Source organism: Tetranychus urticae, chromosome 3 (genome assembly GCF_039701765.1).
Source record: "Tetranychus urticae isolate SD_2017Ah chromosome 3, NJAU_TeUrti_SD_1.0, whole genome shotgun sequence".
NCBI lineage: Eukaryota > Metazoa > Arthropoda > Arachnida > Trombidiformes > Tetranychidae > Tetranychus > Tetranychus urticae.
This window is the reverse complement of record NC_142960.1, coordinates 21396710-21416358: the sequence shown is the minus strand read 5'-3', so window position 1 is coordinate 21416358 and position 19649 is coordinate 21396710. Positions and strand designations below refer to the sequence as shown.

Here is a 19649-nt window from a genome sequence, read left to right as displayed (position 1 = left end):
ATTCATTTTTACACGTTTTCGCCCATTTGTGTCAATTGCCTTGTCAGTTTGTGCATAAATGTGATAATTGTGTCTTTTTATTGTTAATAATAACAGCCTATTAGTAACAACCTAATAGTTTCAATACCTATTTATGCATTCTAAACCCACAAAGCTCGACGCCATGTACTTTTGTTATCCAGACGAAAATAAAATTTCTCATATCTAAATTATTACTATTGCTAAATATGAAAGCGTATGAGAACGAGATTATCAATTGGAATAAAGTATTGATTCGAAGTCTCTTATGAATGCATAGAAGGGTTAGTCAACGATAGATGGCTCAACAAATCGAGAGGTTAGGCTTGTGTTTTGAAACTCAATGTATAAGCATATTTTACCTTAAGAGACAAGCGGAGATTGAACTTGCAGCGTCTAGCAATTTTATAATTGCACAGTCTGTTCAATGTAATCTTAAAAACAAAAATAATTAATTAATTTTCGCTCTTTTCTTTTAATTCTATTAATTTCTAGAGAATCACTATGATTATGGCAAAGGAAATTACAACAACTAACTTTGTTGGCCGCGAAAGCAGCAAGTACATTCATTATGCTTATGGAGTTGAATGTTACAAATCCGAGAACCAGTAGAGCATAATCCAAAAGATCACTTCCAGTTCCAATGAAGATAGCAGCAAAGAGGATGAAATTGCCTGTACCGGAGACAACGAGGATACCATAAAAAAACAGCTTACCCCAGTCCACGGTATGTTGATAAATATAATTGTAAATGCGATTTTGTTGAGTCAAGAATTTGTAAATAGCTTTCTTTGTAACTTTACAGTTTACATTTGCCATGGCCTGACCATAGTTATGACATGAATCCAGTGAGAAGATGGCAAATGTAATGATCATGGTATTGTGAACGTAAAACCAAATTGTTGGAAATGCACCGGCGGCATAAACGAAAGCTGTTAATATTGACCATAAACCAGTTGTTATAGAGGTTAACCAACTGGTATGATTTATTGGATTGCTGAGGTAGTTATAGGATAACCATCCACTTACACAAGTGCATACAAATGCGTTGGTCATTTTGTAAAATATACCAAAGAGATAAAAATAAAGCCTCATGTAAGAATTGGCTCGAGGTGTTAACATGAACGTGGTGCAATCAAATCGTTTTTCCCGTAATTGATGGAGTTTTCTCAGTATAACAACCTTTTTAAGTCGCTCAGTTAGGAAACCAAAATATCGCAATCCTATCACCAAAGTCAAGACCATCATTAAAACCGTATTTTGTATTCCATGAGAAAATGAACCAATGAATATATCACCAAGTAGTAACCGAGTATAGTCATCCTTGAGACATATGGTTAAAGCAGTCTTCGCTATCAAAATGGCTCCTACAGTATTAGCAAATGCCGCAATCCTGTAATATTTCCGTTCAATTTCTTTTTCCTGAGGATAACCTCTGATAATAGTTAACCAATAATAACCAGAGTGTTCTAGATAGTTGAGCAAATCAATGGATTTTTGTACTGTGGATCGACGGGCAAGCCAACGGAATGCAAATGAATCGGGCAGCTGATTATCAAAGATGGACATTCGATATTTAATATAACGCATCTTGAAAACTGTCAGGTCATGAAGTGTGTAAACAAAATGTAGCAAAAACAGAATGTGAGTGAAGTTTATAATTGCTACGAGATTACTTTTCATTATAATACAATCTCAATATCTTCATTATCAGGCCTGTTGCGTGGTCCTGTTCATTTACTTTCTCAGACATCCAACCACAGTTTTAGTTTTTATGTAAAAATCAAAAGCAATCCTAAGTCTAGCAATTCTCAGGAGTTGAAATAAAAAATTTTCCAGCCAAAAACAATATTACAGAGTAAATAAAGCTCACCTTAATTTTAATTTTTTTAGCAAATTTAATTTCATTCTCTCTCTTTCTCACCTAGCTCATTAACTTTATATTCATTATTATCTGCTAAGAAATCAATGCTATGCATAATTAAAAGTTTCAGTTTCAATCGTAGAATCTGATTGATTATTAAAGATTTTGGTGAAATCCATTTTTTATATTGCATTTGATTAATAATGAAGTAAAGCTATAATAAACTCAATATACACTAAGGATTTATTAATTAAGTTCGTGATTGTCAACTCTGTTATACTTCGTGATTGGTAGCATTGCTTTATGGACCAACAAAGGTAACGTTCGTGAAATAAATTTGATCAAAATATTGCCCAATTTAGTACAATTAGAAAAGCTAATCCACAAATGAATAGAAAATCTGAAGATTCGAAAATCGCCTGATGAAATATTATCATGAAATAAATCTTTTTAAATGTAATTTTAAATGCTGATTCTGAATATCTAATTCATTTTTAATACAACCTCGTGTTCATGATTAAGTTAGACTTTTGTTGCTGAAGGTCAGCATATCAAGTCCGAATAATTAGATGGCGACTATGATTGTGAATTATGATTGACCGATTTGTTGCGTTAAGTGCAACTACCAGTGTAGGAACAAAGTGCAAACGTATAATAAACTCTTGCCAGTTCGATTATTCAGTTTTGATTCTTGAATCATTCAAATCTAATTTTATCTCATTAAGCCAAGTACATTAAAAAATAAAAACTAATTACATTTCTAATAATGGTACTATCACATTGAAACATAGTACTTACAGACACTATTAACTGACAACATTAACTGATGAAGAAATGAGATTGAACAATCGATAATTTACTCTTCTACTCATTAATGAATCTTTAACGAGTAATTGAATTGTGGAAAGCAAACTAACAACCAAAACCAAGGTTATATTTTGTATTGAAATGAAATTTCGGGTTAATTAGCTGATGAACTTTGCCACGCAAACATGAGTTAATGATCGGGTAAACATAATTTTAACAAGAAGTTGGTTTGGATAGTAAAATAAAAACTACAATCTTTAAAATAAATACATTTTCATATCGCACTTATAGCAAACTTCTTGATTATTGAAGAGTTGGGTAAACTCGTGAATGATGAATCAAGAAATGAGTAAATAGATTTTTTTATATAAATATTAAAGTCCGTTTTCAGCAATTACAATTGAATACTCTATTAAGCAGAATACAATACATGTCAATGTAAAAAGAGCGAACATTAACGAAAGTTATTTGAATGGCTTTATGAATATATGTCAGTTCTATTTAAGTAAAATTGATAGCTTAACATCTCAAAATTGAAAACATTGATAAAGGTGAATTATTTGGAAATGATAATAAAGTATGATAAAGGATGAAAATGGAAGAAATACAAATATAAGTGCATTAATGTGCATCACTGGGGATATTCGTAACAAATAAACTAATCCCAATCTATGTTCAACGGTTGGGTTGGTTGTTGGCTGAAGGGGACGGAATCTTTGTTACCACTATCGACATCACCGGAACCTCCCCAGTCTGCTTTTGGCGTTGCTGTAGATGTGGATGATTTACCGGCAACTATGTCGTCCCATGCTGGAAGAGCTGATTTTTCTCCATAGTCATCGCTTTTATCGTAAGGTTGGAAGCGACCACCGCCACCACCACCGCCACGACTGTATAAAAGAAAAGCAATTAATCATATGCAGCAATAAAAAGTTGAAAAGCAGAGTAATATTGCCCAGAGTAACTCAGATGGCCCCATGCGTTTCGTGTCATTGAGACGCAAGTCTCAGTCTAAAATTCAAAGTTAGCATGTGTTATCATCATGTTAAAAGTGCGGAAATTAAAATCAAAATTTGAACTAACCCTCTTCCACCTCCTCTTCCACCACGATCTCGCCCTCCTCGACCGCCGCCTCTACCTCTAGAGGATCGACGATCTTCGTTATCGAAACTAGAATCAAAACCTGAATTGTTATCAGTTGTAGAAGTAGAAGCACCCCAATCTGCAGATGCCCAATCACCAGAAGTAGCTGTAGTATCACTGGAAGTTGCTAAGCCACTGCTGCTAGTATCACCTCGAGATTCACCTCGATCTCCTTTTGGTCCACGTGAAATATTACCCCACGCATCTTTTTTAGGTCCTCGACTTCCTCCGAAGCCACCTTCACCAGAAGAACTTTTTTGAACAACTATCGTATTCCTTTCCATTTTACGGCCATTTTCACGAACCGCATTCTATACATATAATAATCGAACGAAGATTAAGCAGGAGTTTAAAAAAGATTATAGCTGCCAATTGTTGAATTACCTCGCAAGATTTTTCGTCTTCATAATCTAACCAAACATTTAAACGTTCTTCTGCAATTCTATAGTCACAAACAACCCGAGCAACTCGTCCATAGCGTCCAAAGATGTTTCTAATTGTTTCAATTGATGTTTCGAAAGGTAATCTTTCAATACTTAGCTGTGCTTTAACATTAAGACCGCGAGTGTATCCTCCACCAGAGCCACTTGCACCAGCGTAACCCCCAGAAGACGATGGAGTTGCAGTTTCACCACCGGTTGCTGCACTAGTAAAGCCTACCGAGTGGAAGATTTCGAATCAATGAAGAAACAGAAAAAATGAATGTAAATAAAGCACAAAAACTATACCAATGTAATATATTACCAAAACCAAGATCAGATCCAGCAGCAGCACCTCCAGACCAAGCATCAGGAGCAGCAGCACCGGTATCCCAACCAGCATCCATAATTTATTCTTTAAGATCTTTTAAACTTGATTACTGCAATAAAGAAAAGTGAACATTAAAACAATGCCAGCGAATAACAAGGAAAGGGAAAAATAACCGCGTAAAGGTAACCGGTAGGAAACTATCTGGAAGGTTCCCGGCAAAACGATGATACAAAGTGAAATTAACTTACCAGAAAAAAACGAAGAAACAAAGAGATGGAAGTATATCTTTACAAAATTAAAAGCACATCATGTCAAAGTAGGGTGCAAGTTAATGATGATTTATACGTAGAAAAGCGAAGACCAAAAAGGAAGATTACGAATAAAATTGACTTGTCGAGGTGAAGTTACAGACAACCTCAAGAGTAATTCCCCAAACGCCAATGACAATCAAAATAAACTAGACTAAACAGTTGCTTGTAAATGTGAATTGGTCTTGATTAAGATAATTAAGCTATTTTGTTAAGCATAACATTTTTGAGTCAATTTAATTTCTGACAAACAAAGAAAAATTTTTTTAAAGGCACAGCAAAACCGATTCCTAGGAAAAAAGATTTACTGCTCTACAAAAATCTGTCTCTTATATTTTAAAAAGAGAGACTTGAAATTCAACTCTTACAATAAAATCCATTGTAAGAACATACTTTTGTACAGAGTCCTCTATTGGTTTGAACACCCGTTTAAGGAAATTCAAGTAAAGATAATGTTACTTGATATTTGAGGGCTGATTGACTAATTTAAAATTGTACAAAAGCGCGTTAATTTAATATTCCGTTACAGTCACCATTGTGAAACTGCACTTAATTTTTTCAATGGTCCCTATTAAGGAGGAGTTTTATCTACTTTTGAATTTCGTCGATTTTTGATTCGATTTCTTTAATTATCAATTGACTTAATTCAATTTTCTTTCGTGAAATTTTAATCCAAAAACTCGCCAAATCAGATTAAAACAAAGTTTGAGACTAAATTCGATCTAATAAGGAAGATTGAAAATCTTGAATTTCGATGCCCGATAAATAGTGTAAATAAGCTATTTCTAGCGAGGTGCAGTTTCTCAATGGTGACTGTATCGCTTATTCAGAAGTTACTTATTAATTACAACCGAATAATTAATCGATTGAAATCTTGACAAGAAATGATGAATAAAACTGTGTAATAATGAATACAACGAGATTTAGAAATCATATTTAAACTTTAATTGCTAAATATCGTTTCTTAAGAACAACAATAAATGATCAACATTCAAATTGAGATCGAGTTTAATCAATACATTGATTGAACGATTAATTTTTCACATTTTATTTGTTTTATTAATGAATGCATTAATTATGCTGATCTTGACATACATTTTTAAATTGATTTAATTTATGATTAAGTTGATGCCACCAGATGGAGAAACTTTAAACCCGCCAAGACACAAAAATGTGTTTTTGTTTTCTTTAAAAAATGTATTGTTCATGATAAAATACTCTTTAAGGATTGAGCTGATTGATTTGTTTTTGTTTCTTGTTAATTTAGTAATTTTAATGTTTCGATTAACATCTTTAACTTAACTAGTTTGCATCTTTTGAAATAATTTAAAGGTAAGTGTTGAGAAAATTGTCCTTTTCATTTTTCTATGTGGGTATTTGGATCCTTCGATGTTGTTTTGGAAGTTCTTGTCAATTTTAATTGTAATAGGCTTTTTTATTTTTAAACTATAAATTGAATTTCTTTCTCTTCTGCTATGTATTTCAGCCTAGATTGTGCCTTGAGAGATGTCTCAAAAATCTCAACCAACACTTCTTCGTTGGTTCACTAAATCGCCAGCTACTAATAAAACTACAACTGAGCCTGATACCAAAAATCAAACCAAAGAAAATGTCAATAAAAATGTTACACCGGTTAAATGTAAAGAAAGTCCCAAAGCGAAGGAAGGAGACAATAATAACAGAATTGTTCCCAAAAGGCTTCTGGAAAGCCCTGGTCCGAGTTCAGCTAGCGAAGAGACAAGTCCTGAGCTTAAAACACCATCTAGAAAAAGACCAAATACTAGAAATCATACTCCAGCCAAGCGAAGACGGGTTCGCATAGAAGATGATAGCGAAGATGAATATAAACCTGATGTAATTGATGAATCAAGTGATGCGTCTGCTGATGCAGTTTCTGATGAATCTCCTATCGTCTCGGAGTCTGAGTATGATGAAGAGGATGATGATATTGTTGAAAGTAAACCAAAGAAAGCCAAAAAGGCAGCACCTTCAAAAGGAGCAGTAACACCTCGAACCAAAAATAAATCTAGTCTAAGTGATAAAACAGTTGCCCGTTTATCTGCATTTTCAGCAGCTAAAACAGATGAATCTGTCGGAGTATTGGAGAATGATGGTGCACGTGAATGGCCTCATTTGAAATTCGATTTTCTCCAACCTGATAAAATAATGGATAAACAACGTCGACGTCCTGATCATCCCGAATATGATCCAACCACTCTTTATATTCCAGAATCTTTCATCAAAAAACAAACTCCAGCTCATGCCCAATGGTGGGAATTTAAAGCTTCCCATTACGATACTGTTTTCTTCTTCAAGATGGGTAAATTTTATGAGCTTTTCCATATGGATGCCGTAATTGCAGTCTCAGAATTGAACTTACTCTTTATGAGAGGTGAATATGCTCACGCTGGTTTTCCCGAAAAGTCTTATCGTCGATTCAGTGATGTTTTGCTCCAGAAAGGTTACAAAATTGCTCGTGTTGAGCAAACTGAAACTCCCGAACAACGTGATGAACGCTGTAAAAACCAGAAAAAGAAAGATGCAGTTGTTTCTAGAGAACTTTGCAGAATAACAACTGTTGGAACTCGAACATCTTCCTTTTTAGATGCTGAACCATCGTCACCACATTCCACTTATCTATTAGCCATTTCAGAGCTTTCAGATGCAGAGAAATCACTCGAGGAGCCGAAATTTGGTGTTTGCTTCATCGAAACATCAATTGGAAAATTTTACCTGAGTCAATTTACAGATGATCGATATTGTTCTAAGCTGCGTACGTTATTTACATGTTTTCCACCGGCTGAATTGCTCCTTGAGCGAAACAAAGCATCACCAAAGTTGTTACAAATCATATCCAACTGTTTACCTTCAGTGAATAAAGTTATGCTCAAACCTAAAGAATTTTGGGATCCTGAAAAGACTTTGAAAACCCTTAACCAAGAGTATTACAATAATGATTTACCAGCTTTGTTGGTGAATATGACCGATCCTTCCGATGCATTGCGCCAAAAACCTCTAGATGAATTTAAATTGTGCCTTCGTTCACTCGGTGCTGTTATTTTCTACCTCAAATCTTGTCTTATTGACGAGGAACTATTATCATTAAAACTTTACGAAAAATATGTTCCACCTTGTGGAGATAAAAATAATATTGGTGCCAAAGGAAATATGGTTATTGACAGTGTTTCACTTAAGAATCTGGAGATATTTGAAAATAGTGCTGGTGGAACTGAAGGTACGTTATTTAATACCATGGACTATTGCGGCTCTAAATTTGGAAAAAGATTGCTCCGTTCTTGGTTATGTGCTCCACTGTGTGATGTCAATTTGATCAATGACCGACTAGATGCTATTGATGATCTCAAAAAGTCTGATTTACAGAGTACCGTACAAGAGCTATCTGATCTGATCTCAAAATTACCTGACTTAGAAAGGTTACTCAGTAAAATACATACTCAGGGCTGTGCACGGAGAAGCCGTGAACATCCAGATGCGCGTGCTGTTCTATTTGATAACGCCATTTATTCAAAAAGAAAAATTCTTGATTTTCTAGCTGCCTTGGAAGGATTTAAGATAACTCTACAAATCCGTCAATTACTTTACAATGTTCGAGATCAATTGAAATCCAAGTTGTTACTTAAATGTGCCTCTTACCCCTCGGAAGGTTATTTTCCTGATATTACAGGAATCTTAACACATTTTGATGAAGCATTTGACCATAATTTGGCCAAGAAAGAAGGTAAAATAATTCCCCGGTCCAAAGTTGATGAAGATTATGATCTTGCTGTTCGTGATGAAAAAGACGTACAAGATCTTTTGGAACAGGTTCGTCGTGATGTATCTTCCAAGTTGGGAGCTAAAGTCACTTTTGCTAATTCTGGTAAGACTCGATACATGTTAGAGGTTCCTGATGCCATTTCTAAAAAATTGAGCGATGATTACGAATGGAAAGGATCTCGAAAAGGATTTCGTCGGTTTCACACTGCAAAGATAACCACTCTGTTAACTGAGCTGGCTGGAGCTGAAGAAAGAAAAGAAAATATTCTTAAAGATATTATGAGACGAATCTTTGAATCTTTTTCCAAATATTATAATGATTGGATCGCTGTGGTCAAGTGTGTTGCTCTTGTCGATTGTTTGATTAGTTTAACTAAATGCTCTACAAATATGGTTAAGTGGGGAGCAACCATAAGTCGACCAATTATTGAGGTTGATCCAGAAAAGAAGCCTTTCATTTCCATTGAACAAGGTCGTCATCCTTCTCTTCTTAAATATAAAAGTAACTTTGTTCCCAATGATATTAGTCTAGGAGATCAACTTCTTCTTCTTACTGGACCCAATATGGGAGGTAAATCAACTCTCATGAGACAAACTGGATTGATTGCAATTATGGCTCAAATTGGTTGTTATGTTCCTGCATCAAAATGCCATTTAAGTTTACTTGATGCCATCTTTACTCGTCTTGGTGCTTACGATCGTATTACCGAGGGTCAATCAACATTTTACGTTGAACTGAGCGAAACCTCGTTGATTTTGAAAAATGCTTCCAAACATTCACTTGTTCTATTAGATGAGCTTGGCAGAGGAACCTCAACTTATGATGGAACCGCTATTGCTTCAGCTGTAATTAATGAGCTAATTAAGCACATTCAATGTCGCACACTTTTCTCCACTCATTATCATTCCTTGGTTGAACAATTCTGCAAAGATGATCGAGTTAAACTTGGTCATATGGTAAGTTGCCTTTTTAATTGTGTTACAATCATTATTATTTTTATTTACCAATGCTAATCTATTGAATTTCATCTGTTAAACTTTCACTATTTATTCAGGCTTGTATGGTTGAAAATGAGAATGAAGAAGATCCATCGGATGAATCCATCACTTTTCTCTATCAATTGACTGATGGGCCTTGTCCTAAAAGTTATGGTTTCAATGCTGCAAAGCTTGCCGGAATACCAATTGATATTATTCGTAAAGCTCATGAAACAGCCAAAGCTTTTGAAACATTTGGTAAAGCAAACAGATTAATGCGATCACTAATCAACGATGAAGACAAACCAATCAATGAGCTGCGTAACATAATCAAAACTTTACAGTCCATTCAAGTCAAGTTTTAAAGTTGATCTCATCAAAAAACTGTTTCACAATTAATGTTTGCAACAAAAAAGCAAGGAAAGGAAAAAATTCATATATTTTTCATATAAAAACTGGAAACGCAAAATTATTCTAAATTTAATCTCATGCCATTATTACCTGCCAATTATTACAGTTACTTATTTGTTCATTATTTTCAATAGATGTTGTTTGGTTAATTTTTACGAGTTATAATAAAGCAACTGCAACAATTAAAGTTACCATTGAAAGACTTGAGACATCAACCATTTAAAACTTTATGGATATCTGTCGGGACAATCTAATTGTGACAACAAAAAAGAGAAAGACTTCAATTTACAAATAAGTCAAGCAAATTAAAATGAACATCTTTTGAGGGTAAAAAAGATGAAAGTAAACTGGAAATTTGGTTTGCTTTGCTTTGCAACGATACGCAATAATTTATCCTCAAGGTCAATAAATATTAGGTGAATAGCCGATGGACAAGCTAAATATCATTACTAATTACACAGATTTAAAGAAGAGAAAACTTTCTCTTTTTTCATTCATTTTTACTCTCTTTATAAATACTTGTATTACAATTTATCTTTCTCCTTCAGAGAGGAAAGAAGAGGGAGAGAGAGAGAGAGAGAAAAAAGTATCAAGAAGCTCAGGAGAGGCCAAGCAAGTCCATCCAAGTTATGCATTCAGATGACCATCCCTTTCCAAATTTACCTTTGCTACTCTGTTACTCTTTAAATATCTTTACTTTAATCATCCGAAATGATTTTATCAACTCTAAACCACTCCCCACTCTCAGTGTGCCCCTGGCTTCATCCATGTTCTGGTTATGTGTTTCACTGGGCTACTTTCTTGTTTTCACCATCACCATCATTACTTTCTTATTACTGTCTTGGCCTCTTCTCTTTTTTTTTAATTGTTACTTGATCGATAAATTTACTGGCAACAAAAACAACAGCAAACCAGAGTCCAGTCCAGTTTAATAATTTATCGAGGTTAACTTGAATAACTATTAACCATCTTCCCTTATTAACTATCCACCGTGTTGATTCACACACACACACCAAATTATATTGCATCAAATGGCCATGGATGATGATGATGATGATGATGATGATGATGAGTAAAGAGAGATAGAAGACTGAATTTATGTACCAATCATTAGGTAAAGGGAGAAATTGATACACAGCAATTATCTTAATCCACAAAAAATGAACTAGTCACGTTTAACTTTTGCTTTCCCTTTGGTATTTTGATTGTTAATAGCCAATGATCATTTTGATTGACATTTTAAAATAAAGTGACCCTTTCCAAATTGTCTTGTTAATTAAGTCTCAAACGATGTTATTATACAGACAGTTGTTTAGCTAAGTGCCTTCAAAGTGACCCTCCAATTGAGCAATCCTTTTCCAGTTTATTTATAAGGTTTGATTAATCAAGAATGTATAAATATTTGGATAAAAAATTGTTATCTTGACGTTCGGCAACTAATTAAAGGTCACTTATTTCAATAGATTCCACCATTTTTTCACCATTTTTCGTGTAAATAATTGAATTCATCTTTTATATTTACAAATCCAACTAGTAAGCCACATTTGGTTATTTGAGTAACATTGATACGTTATCTAATCTTTTCCCCCAATTTATTCAGGTTGAGCTTCATGTTTACCGGAGAATCGTTTGAGCAGCCTTATGATGAACATGATGATGGCGATCATCTTCACAATTTAATGTTTTAACCCGTATTAAATGGTTATTATGATGTCCTTGTGAATAATGGTGAATGATAATAACCATAATAGTAATGCTAATGATAATTATTAACGTCGTTATTAACCTAAAATGATTCTTGAGCCAATATGTTTTCAAATGGCGTTCACCAATTTTCACCAATTGTTTTAATCAAATAACGCCTACAAAAGCCAAGCCAATTTATCTGACAAGTTAATTACTGATTATTGTGAATAATGTCCGAGATTATCAAGTAGTAAATGGTTAAATGAAACTTTGTTTGGCTATCAACTTTGCAAGATCTGTTTCCATCCTTTATGTATCATATGGCTTTAAGTTTATCAGAAGTGGTGGATTTTTTCCCTCACTAACAGCCAACATCATTAATATTAAACCACAGATTGCATCGTGTGTGTGTGTATGTATATATGGACTTTGATTTTTCCTGGATCAATTGATGTGGACTGCATAAACAAATTTACAAATTCAATTATAAATTTCCATCATAAAAGGTTAAATAATGGGAGTCATTCAAGACGAATGATGCTGAAATCTATTGATAAAAAAGGAGAAAGAAGAGAGCAAAGAAGAAAAGAGATGAGAAAACATTAAATTCGCAAAGTCTTGGGATGACCTTGTAAGTCCCGTTACATTTGACCAAAGGTCCTTTTGATATATTTTGATTTTAACAAATGCTGTTATGTAAAGTGAAAAAACGAGCTTACCTTTGAGATTTTTGATTACCTTCAATATCAACTAACCACTCAAAGGACTGGAAGAGAGGTGAAAGAGAGGAGAAAAATAAAAAACGGTAAAGCGAATATTATACTTGAGTTTTTTATTTTCTTGCAAGAAAATACTAAGACTTTGGGGAAGAAAGAAAAGAAAGAGAAGAGCGAGTGATAGAAAGAGAGACAGAGAGAAAGGAAAGAGAGGGAAGAGAGGGAAAGAGGAAGAAAGTCCTGAGAAAATAATCTTAGAAAGAAGAAAAGAGGAAAACCTTAAAATAGTGTTACAAAGAAATGGTCCTAAGCCAAAGGGCAGTTCAAGGTCTTTGGTCTTTACTTCAACAAATAATATTATATAAGATGTAAGAGTAAGATACTCAAGTTACTTAGACTTTTCCCTCCTCGCCATCATCATTTCTTCTTCTTCTTCTTCTTCTTCTTCTTCTTCTTCTCCTTCTTTTTGGTTCAAGTCTCAAGGCTATTTAAACTTAAATGATTGACCACAGAAACAAAGAATAATTTCTGGACTTTCCTTTGGTCGGCCTCATGGTAGCTAATGTTGATCTAAGAGGAAAGAGAAAGATAATGGGTGAAAAATGTGATTAGGACAATGATTAGGTTAAAAGGTGGACCATAAGGTTTAATGAATATGAATGGTCATCGATCTTATGTCAAATATGCTTACTTTTCTTAACGGACTTTGTAATGACCCATAGCTCTGAATATTTTAGGTTGGTTGACCTACTCTTGTCCATGTAACTTGACCTAATGATTACGAGTCAACCTAAAGGGACAGCTAAAAAAGAGAGAAGTGCAGAAAAATATGCTTAAAAAAAGAGACAAAAATGTATGTGTGTAAAAAAAGGAAGTTGCTTGAAGCATGGACATGATGGTAATGAAGATGATTATCTAAACAAAAGGAAAGGAAATGAAATCACAGAGACAATATGCGTTTCCATGTAACTGACCATGACAGGGTTTTCCACCAGTAGAGTAGACAAAAAAAAAGTTTTGTTAGCCAAGTCATTCCACAAGTTATTAGATAACATTACAACCAATTAGTAATAAACCAGCGCACCAAAGCATTAACCAAAAGATAAGGACACATTGAAATCCTCACATTGTCTGCCTGGCTTGACCAAAAGCAATCAATAAAAGTCCAACTAGCCAGCGCAACCAAAACAGAAACGTTAGACAGAAATGGTTAAAACCAAGCTTCATTTCCATTGTCTATCTATCACCTGATTAACCTCGCTAACCACCAATGTTTTATCCTTTCAACAGTCAATCATCATTAGTCCATTAATCACTATAATAATAAAGGCAAAAAAAATAGTAAATTAAATTAGCCCAATTGACCGTGAAACATACAATGAAAATAAAAAACATTACCTTTTTGTTTAACCGTTAATTAAACTAGTAAAAATATGTTTCAAATCTATTCACTAAATAATACATCAATAGATGGCACTTAAGTAATTCAGAACAGGAAAAAAAAGGTAAAAACAATGAGAATTACAATTTTAATTGTAAGTCAATGGCATTAATCTAAATTAATCAAGAGCAAAATGATATCAGAATAATGTCAGATAAACTGAATAAACCATCAAAAGTTGTAGCAGCAAAATAAATAACAACAATAAATCAATTGAAAGACAAAAGCAGCAACAAAAATAAAGGTAAAATTAATGTTGCCGTTGTTTTGTTAACACATAATCAAATTGATTGTTACTGGACAGTTAACAATTAAAAGGTGAAAGATGTTTTACATAGTTATGATGTAAAAGCAACGTCTGTTAAAGCACAAGGAAAAAGGCTAAATCGCTGATTCCAAATTCAAGTACTGATAACAATCATTGAATATGATTTACAATGAAACAAATCAGGTTAAAGATTAATAAAAAATACCAACAAGATGCTGTTAAAGGAAAAGGAAAATTAACAGTTTAATTAGGGCAATCTAATTGTCTTCCTAATCACTGAAAGGAGTGTAACCAAGAGCAACATAATTCACACAATTATTACAAAAAAACACACACAACAAGTGTTCAAATGATTGTCTAATTGTCGTGTAAACAATTGATATTGGCAACTGATTTCACTGAATGATTACAATGAATAATGTCCAATGTCAAAGCGATAACTAAATATATTTTTATAATATATTATCATGAAAATATAATATTATATAAAAGAAGATAAAATTGAATTTTTTGTGCTTCAATCGAATCGCATTCAACCCATGCAACCACCAAAGTGGTTAACTGATTAATACGATTGATTAGCTGAACAAACGTATTCATATTCATTGAGAATAGATTAGATTAGCGGTTTTAATTTGATACAATTACAGATGAACAAGGATTTTTTTTCCTCTGCTTTCCTCACTAAATCCATCCAATGTGTGTGTATTAATGAACACATTAGATTAATACAGCTTAAATTGTTGTTAATATCAAGATATTTTTATACATTCAACATGATAGATATCGCAATCAATTTGTACATATAATGATAATCTTTTGCCAGGTAAGATAAATTGGATAAACTGAAAGGTTTACTCAGTTACAACTGTGCCAGTTGATACCTTTGATTGTGAACTGAAATTCAATTAAGTTCACAATGTAAAGGCAAACAAAAGTCAAGCCAAAGTCTTGAAAAGGCTCAACCGAGAGATCCAATCAACTGCCGATAAAACAAAGTCAACCAACAGGCCTGTTACGAGTGCAACCAGTCAACCTCCTGTGTCAACCTTTTGACTCAACCTAACCAAGTCAACCTCCTAAGTCAAGCTTACAAGTCATCTTAGCCAAGTCAACCTACAAGTCGACCTACCAACTGGTCATGTAAGTAATTTGATTGATGAAAGTAAATTGATCTTTAATTGTTTCTAATGTCTTTCTTTCAATTTAGATGGATCAAGGTAATCTTCATGATATGGATAAACCAACTGAATCAACTGGTAAAAGAAATGAATTACCAGCTGAAACAGTTTGTAATTTTGATTCAATTGAATTAACATTTCCCTATTATGATATGTACAGTGTTACATGCAATTACATCAATTCACAATATACATCATCTTCACCATCCTTTGCACCTTCACCATCAATGAATCAACCTGAACAACAACAATCACAACAACAACACCAACCATTAACATCTCCACCCAATGAGACATCATTTAATGAAAGTGACTTGATTAATGGTAATTCAGATTTCATTGGAGAATCCAATTTTCCATTAAATCAAATTGAACCCATACTAATAAGACCAACAACGTCTAACTCTTACCCAAACCAAGTGTACAGCCAACAATTTACCCAGCAACACCACCATCAACAGATGAGTTTACCAACAACAAGTGATTACAGAGAAACAGGATCACATGAATTAACATATACAACTAATGGTAACCATGTTAATTACAATAATACAGTAAATGAAACATTATGGTCATTAAATACAGAAAATTGTTCCTCATCATCATCTTCACCACAAACAGAACAACTAAATGAACATCGTTCTAGATCATATTCATTTTCCCATTATGAATCATCATCATCATCTAACCTAAATAATCATCATAACCATCATAATCATTATCCCTACATTTGCCCATACTCATCAATGGAAACACCAACAACTGAACCAACAACAGGATCAACCTTACCAATCGGTTCATTCAATCAGATTCAACATTCAAATGTTTACTCAACACCAACTCTAACCTCAAACCCAAGTACAAACAATTGGAACTTTAACCGTCCATTTGCCAGCCTATCATCCAACTCGTCCTGTTCAACATCAATATCCTCATTAGCCTCATCAGCTTCATCCACAGCCGATCAAGACTATCTATTTACCATAGACGATGGTGACCTATCATCATGCTCATCCTCAGCCTCTTCCAATTATTCCTCTTCTTCCTCCTCAAACCTAACCCGAGCACACCGTAAACGAATCAACCTAGACGACCAGTCACGTTCCCATCGAGGTCACCATCGAGGTAAACTGACCAAAAAGGAAAAGCTGGACAAAATGATGTCGGAAGATAAACGCCTTGAATCGGAAAATAGCATTCTCAGGGAACAGATTCGAGTAATGGAACATCAGTTTAAAATTTTACAAACCAAAATAACCAACATTTTGATTGATGCAGCCAAAAAAGAGGGTTAACCCAAGTTGGCCCAATTGCAATGGGAGCCAAAAAAAGTGGCCAAAAAGCGCAGTTTACCTAAAAATGAAACAATAAAAATATGTCTTTAAATGATTCTTTATTTTCCTCTTCTTCTTCATTGAAAAGTTGCCAACTCATGGTCAAGAGTCTGAGCCATGATCAAACATTATTGAAGGCGAAAAATGATTCATTTGAAACAATCATTAAACTGATCCAATGATTAAAGTTGACTTCACCTTTTACCTTTGCAGACCTTTTCCAATCAAATAGTAATCATTATGTAAATATGGCAAATTAACCAGGAAAGACTTGTCGACTTGATGATGGCCATTAATTAACAATGAAGGTTAATTGATATTCAATTTAATTGCAGGTCATTTTGCGCATAAATAGTAAAAGTAAAAATTGTTTTTTTAGGTTAACAAGAGAATCGCAAGTTTTACTTTTTCTTGTGTCTCGCACTTTCATGTGCTATGGTTAATGGTGCTTATTGTAATGGTTAATCATTGGATTTTTTTCTTCTTGATTAAATGACTTAATTGTAGGCGTTAAATGTAAGGAGGAAAATTAATTCTAAATGATGATGTATTAATGGTTCAATTTGTTGTTTGTTTGTAAACGCCATTTGAAAACAATAAACGCAAAAATTGTTTAGCTTTTTTGGTTTGGTGCAAGATGATCACATTTTAGGTTAAATTGTTAATTTAATCTTGATTGGTGTCATTATGCATTCACAAGGACATTGACACTTAATACGGGTTTACATAAACTAACATGAAAAGGGCAACAAATGATCGACCATCATATTAATCACAATATTAATCAAATGTGCAATCACTTCAACAGCCAACATAATGAAAGTGTAACGCTTTGGTACTGTTAATCAATTAGATGAGTGTGTGGCTCATGTAAATTAAATGATTATGATGGTCAGAGTGAAAATGGTCAGAATGAAGATCAAGAGGAATCACAGTTTGAGAGTGAAACTCAACCACGTAAAATGGCTAAACAATATGCTACTTTTGATGGGTAAAGAGTCACTTTGTTGGGTTGAAATTGAGCTAATGTGATAAGGCCTAAACAACAAGCCTTATATGATGATAGATAAGATGATCAAAGATGAAGGTGATCAATATGATGACTAAAATGGAGATTGAAGTGAAGGTCAACATGAAGGTTGAAATGGAGGTATAAATGATGGCCAAAGCGATGGCCAAAATAATGACCAAAATGAAGATTAAAAGTTGTTGCCCACGTAAAATACCTTGACTTGATACCACATTTGATGCAGAAAGGAAGAGAAAGAAAGAGAGTGTCTTTTTAGGCTAAAAACAAAATCTTAAGGCCCAATCAACCAGAATCGTTTAATTATAATAAAGACGATGATAAAAATCAAGATGAAAATGAAATTAAAATTCAAATGAAAACTCAAATCCTGATCGCAATCCCTCTCCATGATTATACCTCAACATGAAGCAAAACTTAATGCAGAGAGAGTGACTTTCTTAGGTTGAAAATTTATCGACTTTAGGCTTAACCAGACTTGGTTAAAATGAGAGTTAAGATGCAAATAATGACGACGAGAAGATAAATAATGAAGATGAAAAATGAAAATGATCATGATAATTATGAATTATTACAAAAAAAAGTAGGCCAGGAAGATGATGATAAATGAAGATGAAATGAAAATGTAAACTCAAATCCAAATGATTATCCAACGATTATACCTCAAGATGAAGCAACATTTGATCCAGAGAGAGTGACTCTGTTAGGTTGAAAAGTTAATGTCTTTAGACCTAACCAGACTTGCTTTAAACGAGAAATAAGAAGATGAAAAAAAATGAAAATGATGATTATGGATTTATACAAAAAGTAGACCAAGAAGATGAAGATGATGCATATTAAATATTGATCAATATTTACACTTACGGCATTTTGTGATTGTTTAACTGTAAAGTTTGACCCTTGGATATGATTATTTGACATATTCAAAGTCATTGATTGGCCATTTTTGGTTAGTTGATTATAATTAGATATTACCTTGATAAAGTATATTACCGTAACAATATTGAGACGAGATCAGTAAATATTTACCTTGAAAAAAAGTAAGACTGGACTTGAAAAAATGGAGTGAAAATAGCCTCTCAAGATAGCTTATAATAATTAATCGGGAATCCATGTGTTTACAGTCTCTTCAAGTTTAATCAAGACATTTGCAATTCAAGACATCAAACAACATGATCAACAATAACGACAACCTGAACATTTTTTTTCTCAAAAAAAAATCTCAACGTCAACATTGGATTAATTAAAAGTAAACTGAAACTCTGACCAAACGTTGATTAACTCAATCACAGTCAATTAGCATTTCAATATTGTTCAATATTAAATTTCATCTTTTTCATGTTTAATACTCGGTTAACTTATGAAGCCAAACAAAAAGTCAACACACAAGACTGATTTGTTGATTGTAATAATAGCAAACAACATTTAAAGTGATTTGTAACTTACAAGATTACCATTTTAACGATAATAATTGAGTTTCTCTTATCAGTAACTTTTGCCTTGTAACACATTTGTTATCACCATAAACAAGAGACTGGCCAACAAGAGATGAGCAAAGATGAGAAGGAAGGAAAAGACTGAAACAAGGCAAAAGTGATACAATTTTTGCTTCTTATCCATCGGGCAATCTTGTCCACTGACCAACAGCGAGACATTTTTTTTTCTTTCCTTCAAATGAACAAAAACAATTGAGAAAGATTGACCTAAATAGATTCGCCTTCACAACTTGTTTCGACCATTTTCATTTTTTTCCACTTCTTTATTTTCCTTGACCATCATGACCATGCTTCAATTTAAACTGCAAACTTTTACCATTTCTCTTTTACTTTTTTTTACAAAAATTTTCTTCTTCTCTGGTTTTAAAGATTGAAACGTAATGATTAGGTTACATGGACAAGAGTAGGTCAAGCAACCTAAAATATTCCGAGGGTCAGCACAAA

General features: G+C 33.5%; 3 protein-coding genes and 2 long non-coding RNA genes across 6 annotated transcripts; 3 read left to right on the top strand and 2 right to left on the bottom strand.

The window, feature by feature from the left end:
* Positions 1 to 393: 393 nt before the first annotated feature.
* LOC112539148 (uncharacterized) lies at positions 394 to 2045 on the top strand. Its single transcript, XR_003082791.2, has 2 exons — positions 394 to 745; positions 824 to 2045. It is a non-coding gene; the product is annotated as an uncharacterized LOC112539148 (long non-coding RNA).
* Positions 2046 to 3035: 990 nt separating this feature from the next.
* On the bottom strand, positions 3036 to 5141 carry LOC107365028 (uncharacterized). Its single transcript, XM_015932493.3, has 5 exons — positions 4831 to 5141; positions 4577 to 4691; positions 4217 to 4488; positions 3773 to 4143; positions 3036 to 3579 (listed from the first exon to the last, which is right to left on the bottom strand). The coding sequence occupies exons 2-5, from the start codon at positions 4656 to 4658 to the stop codon at positions 3348 to 3350; spliced, it is 957 nt and encodes a 318-aa protein (XP_015787979.2). The 5' UTR covers positions 4659 to 4691; positions 4831 to 5141; the 3' UTR covers positions 3036 to 3347.
* A 936-nt stretch (positions 5142 to 6077) lies between these two features.
* Positions 6078 to 10256, top strand: Msh6 (DNA mismatch repair protein Msh6). Its single transcript, XM_015932398.3, has 3 exons — positions 6078 to 6222; positions 6377 to 9624; positions 9723 to 10256. The coding sequence occupies exons 2-3, from the start codon at positions 6397 to 6399 to the stop codon at positions 10008 to 10010; spliced, it is 3516 nt and encodes a 1171-aa protein (XP_015787884.2). The 5' UTR covers positions 6078 to 6222; positions 6377 to 6396; the 3' UTR covers positions 10011 to 10256.
* A 1611-nt stretch (positions 10257 to 11867) lies between these two features.
* Positions 11868 to 14531, bottom strand: LOC107364944 (uncharacterized). Of its 2 annotated transcripts, none has more exons than XR_001569305.3 (6): positions 13857 to 14531; positions 13433 to 13773; positions 13150 to 13260; positions 12737 to 13028; positions 12462 to 12508; positions 11868 to 12289 (listed from the first exon to the last, which is right to left on the bottom strand). It is a non-coding gene; the product is annotated as an uncharacterized LOC107364944 (long non-coding RNA). The 2 variants fall into 2 exon arrangements; XR_016199877.1 differs by having other exon boundaries at positions 12851 to 13028.
* A 505-nt stretch (positions 14532 to 15036) lies between these two features.
* On the top strand, positions 15037 to 16737 carry LOC107365035 (uncharacterized). Its single transcript, XM_015932502.3, has 2 exons — positions 15037 to 15310; positions 15378 to 16737. The coding sequence occupies exon 2, from the start codon at positions 15378 to 15380 to the stop codon at positions 16641 to 16643; it is 1266 nt and encodes a 421-aa protein (XP_015787988.2). The 5' UTR covers positions 15037 to 15310; the 3' UTR covers positions 16644 to 16737.
* The last annotated feature ends 2912 nt before the right edge of the window (positions 16738 to 19649 follow it).

What these genes read in the sequence shown, in the direction of transcription:
- LOC107365028 (XM_015932493.3), bottom strand. Translation starts at nt 4,658, where the DNA reads ATGGATGCTGGTTGGGATACCGGTGCTGCTGCTCCTGATGCTTGGTCT. An exon ending in AAGACGAAAAATCTTGCGAG is followed by an intron (nt 4,144 to 4,216) that starts GTAATTCAACAA and finishes TTATATGTATAG; the next exon opens with AATGCGGTTCGTGAAAATGG. An exon ending in GGAAGAGGAGGTGGAAGAGG is followed by an intron (nt 3,580 to 3,772) that starts GTTAGTTCAAAT and finishes TCTTTTATACAG; the next exon opens with TCGTGGCGGTGGTGGTGGCG.
- Msh6 (XM_015932398.3), top strand. Translation starts at nt 6,397, where the DNA reads ATGTCTCAAAAATCTCAACCAACACTTCTTCGTTGGTTCACTAAATCG. An exon ending in GAGTTAAACTTGGTCATATG is followed by an intron (nt 9,625 to 9,722) that starts GTAAGTTGCCTT and finishes CTATTTATTCAG; the next exon opens with GCTTGTATGGTTGAAAATGA.
- LOC107365035 (XM_015932502.3), top strand. Translation starts at nt 15,378, where the DNA reads ATGGATCAAGGTAATCTTCATGATATGGATAAACCAACTGAATCAACT.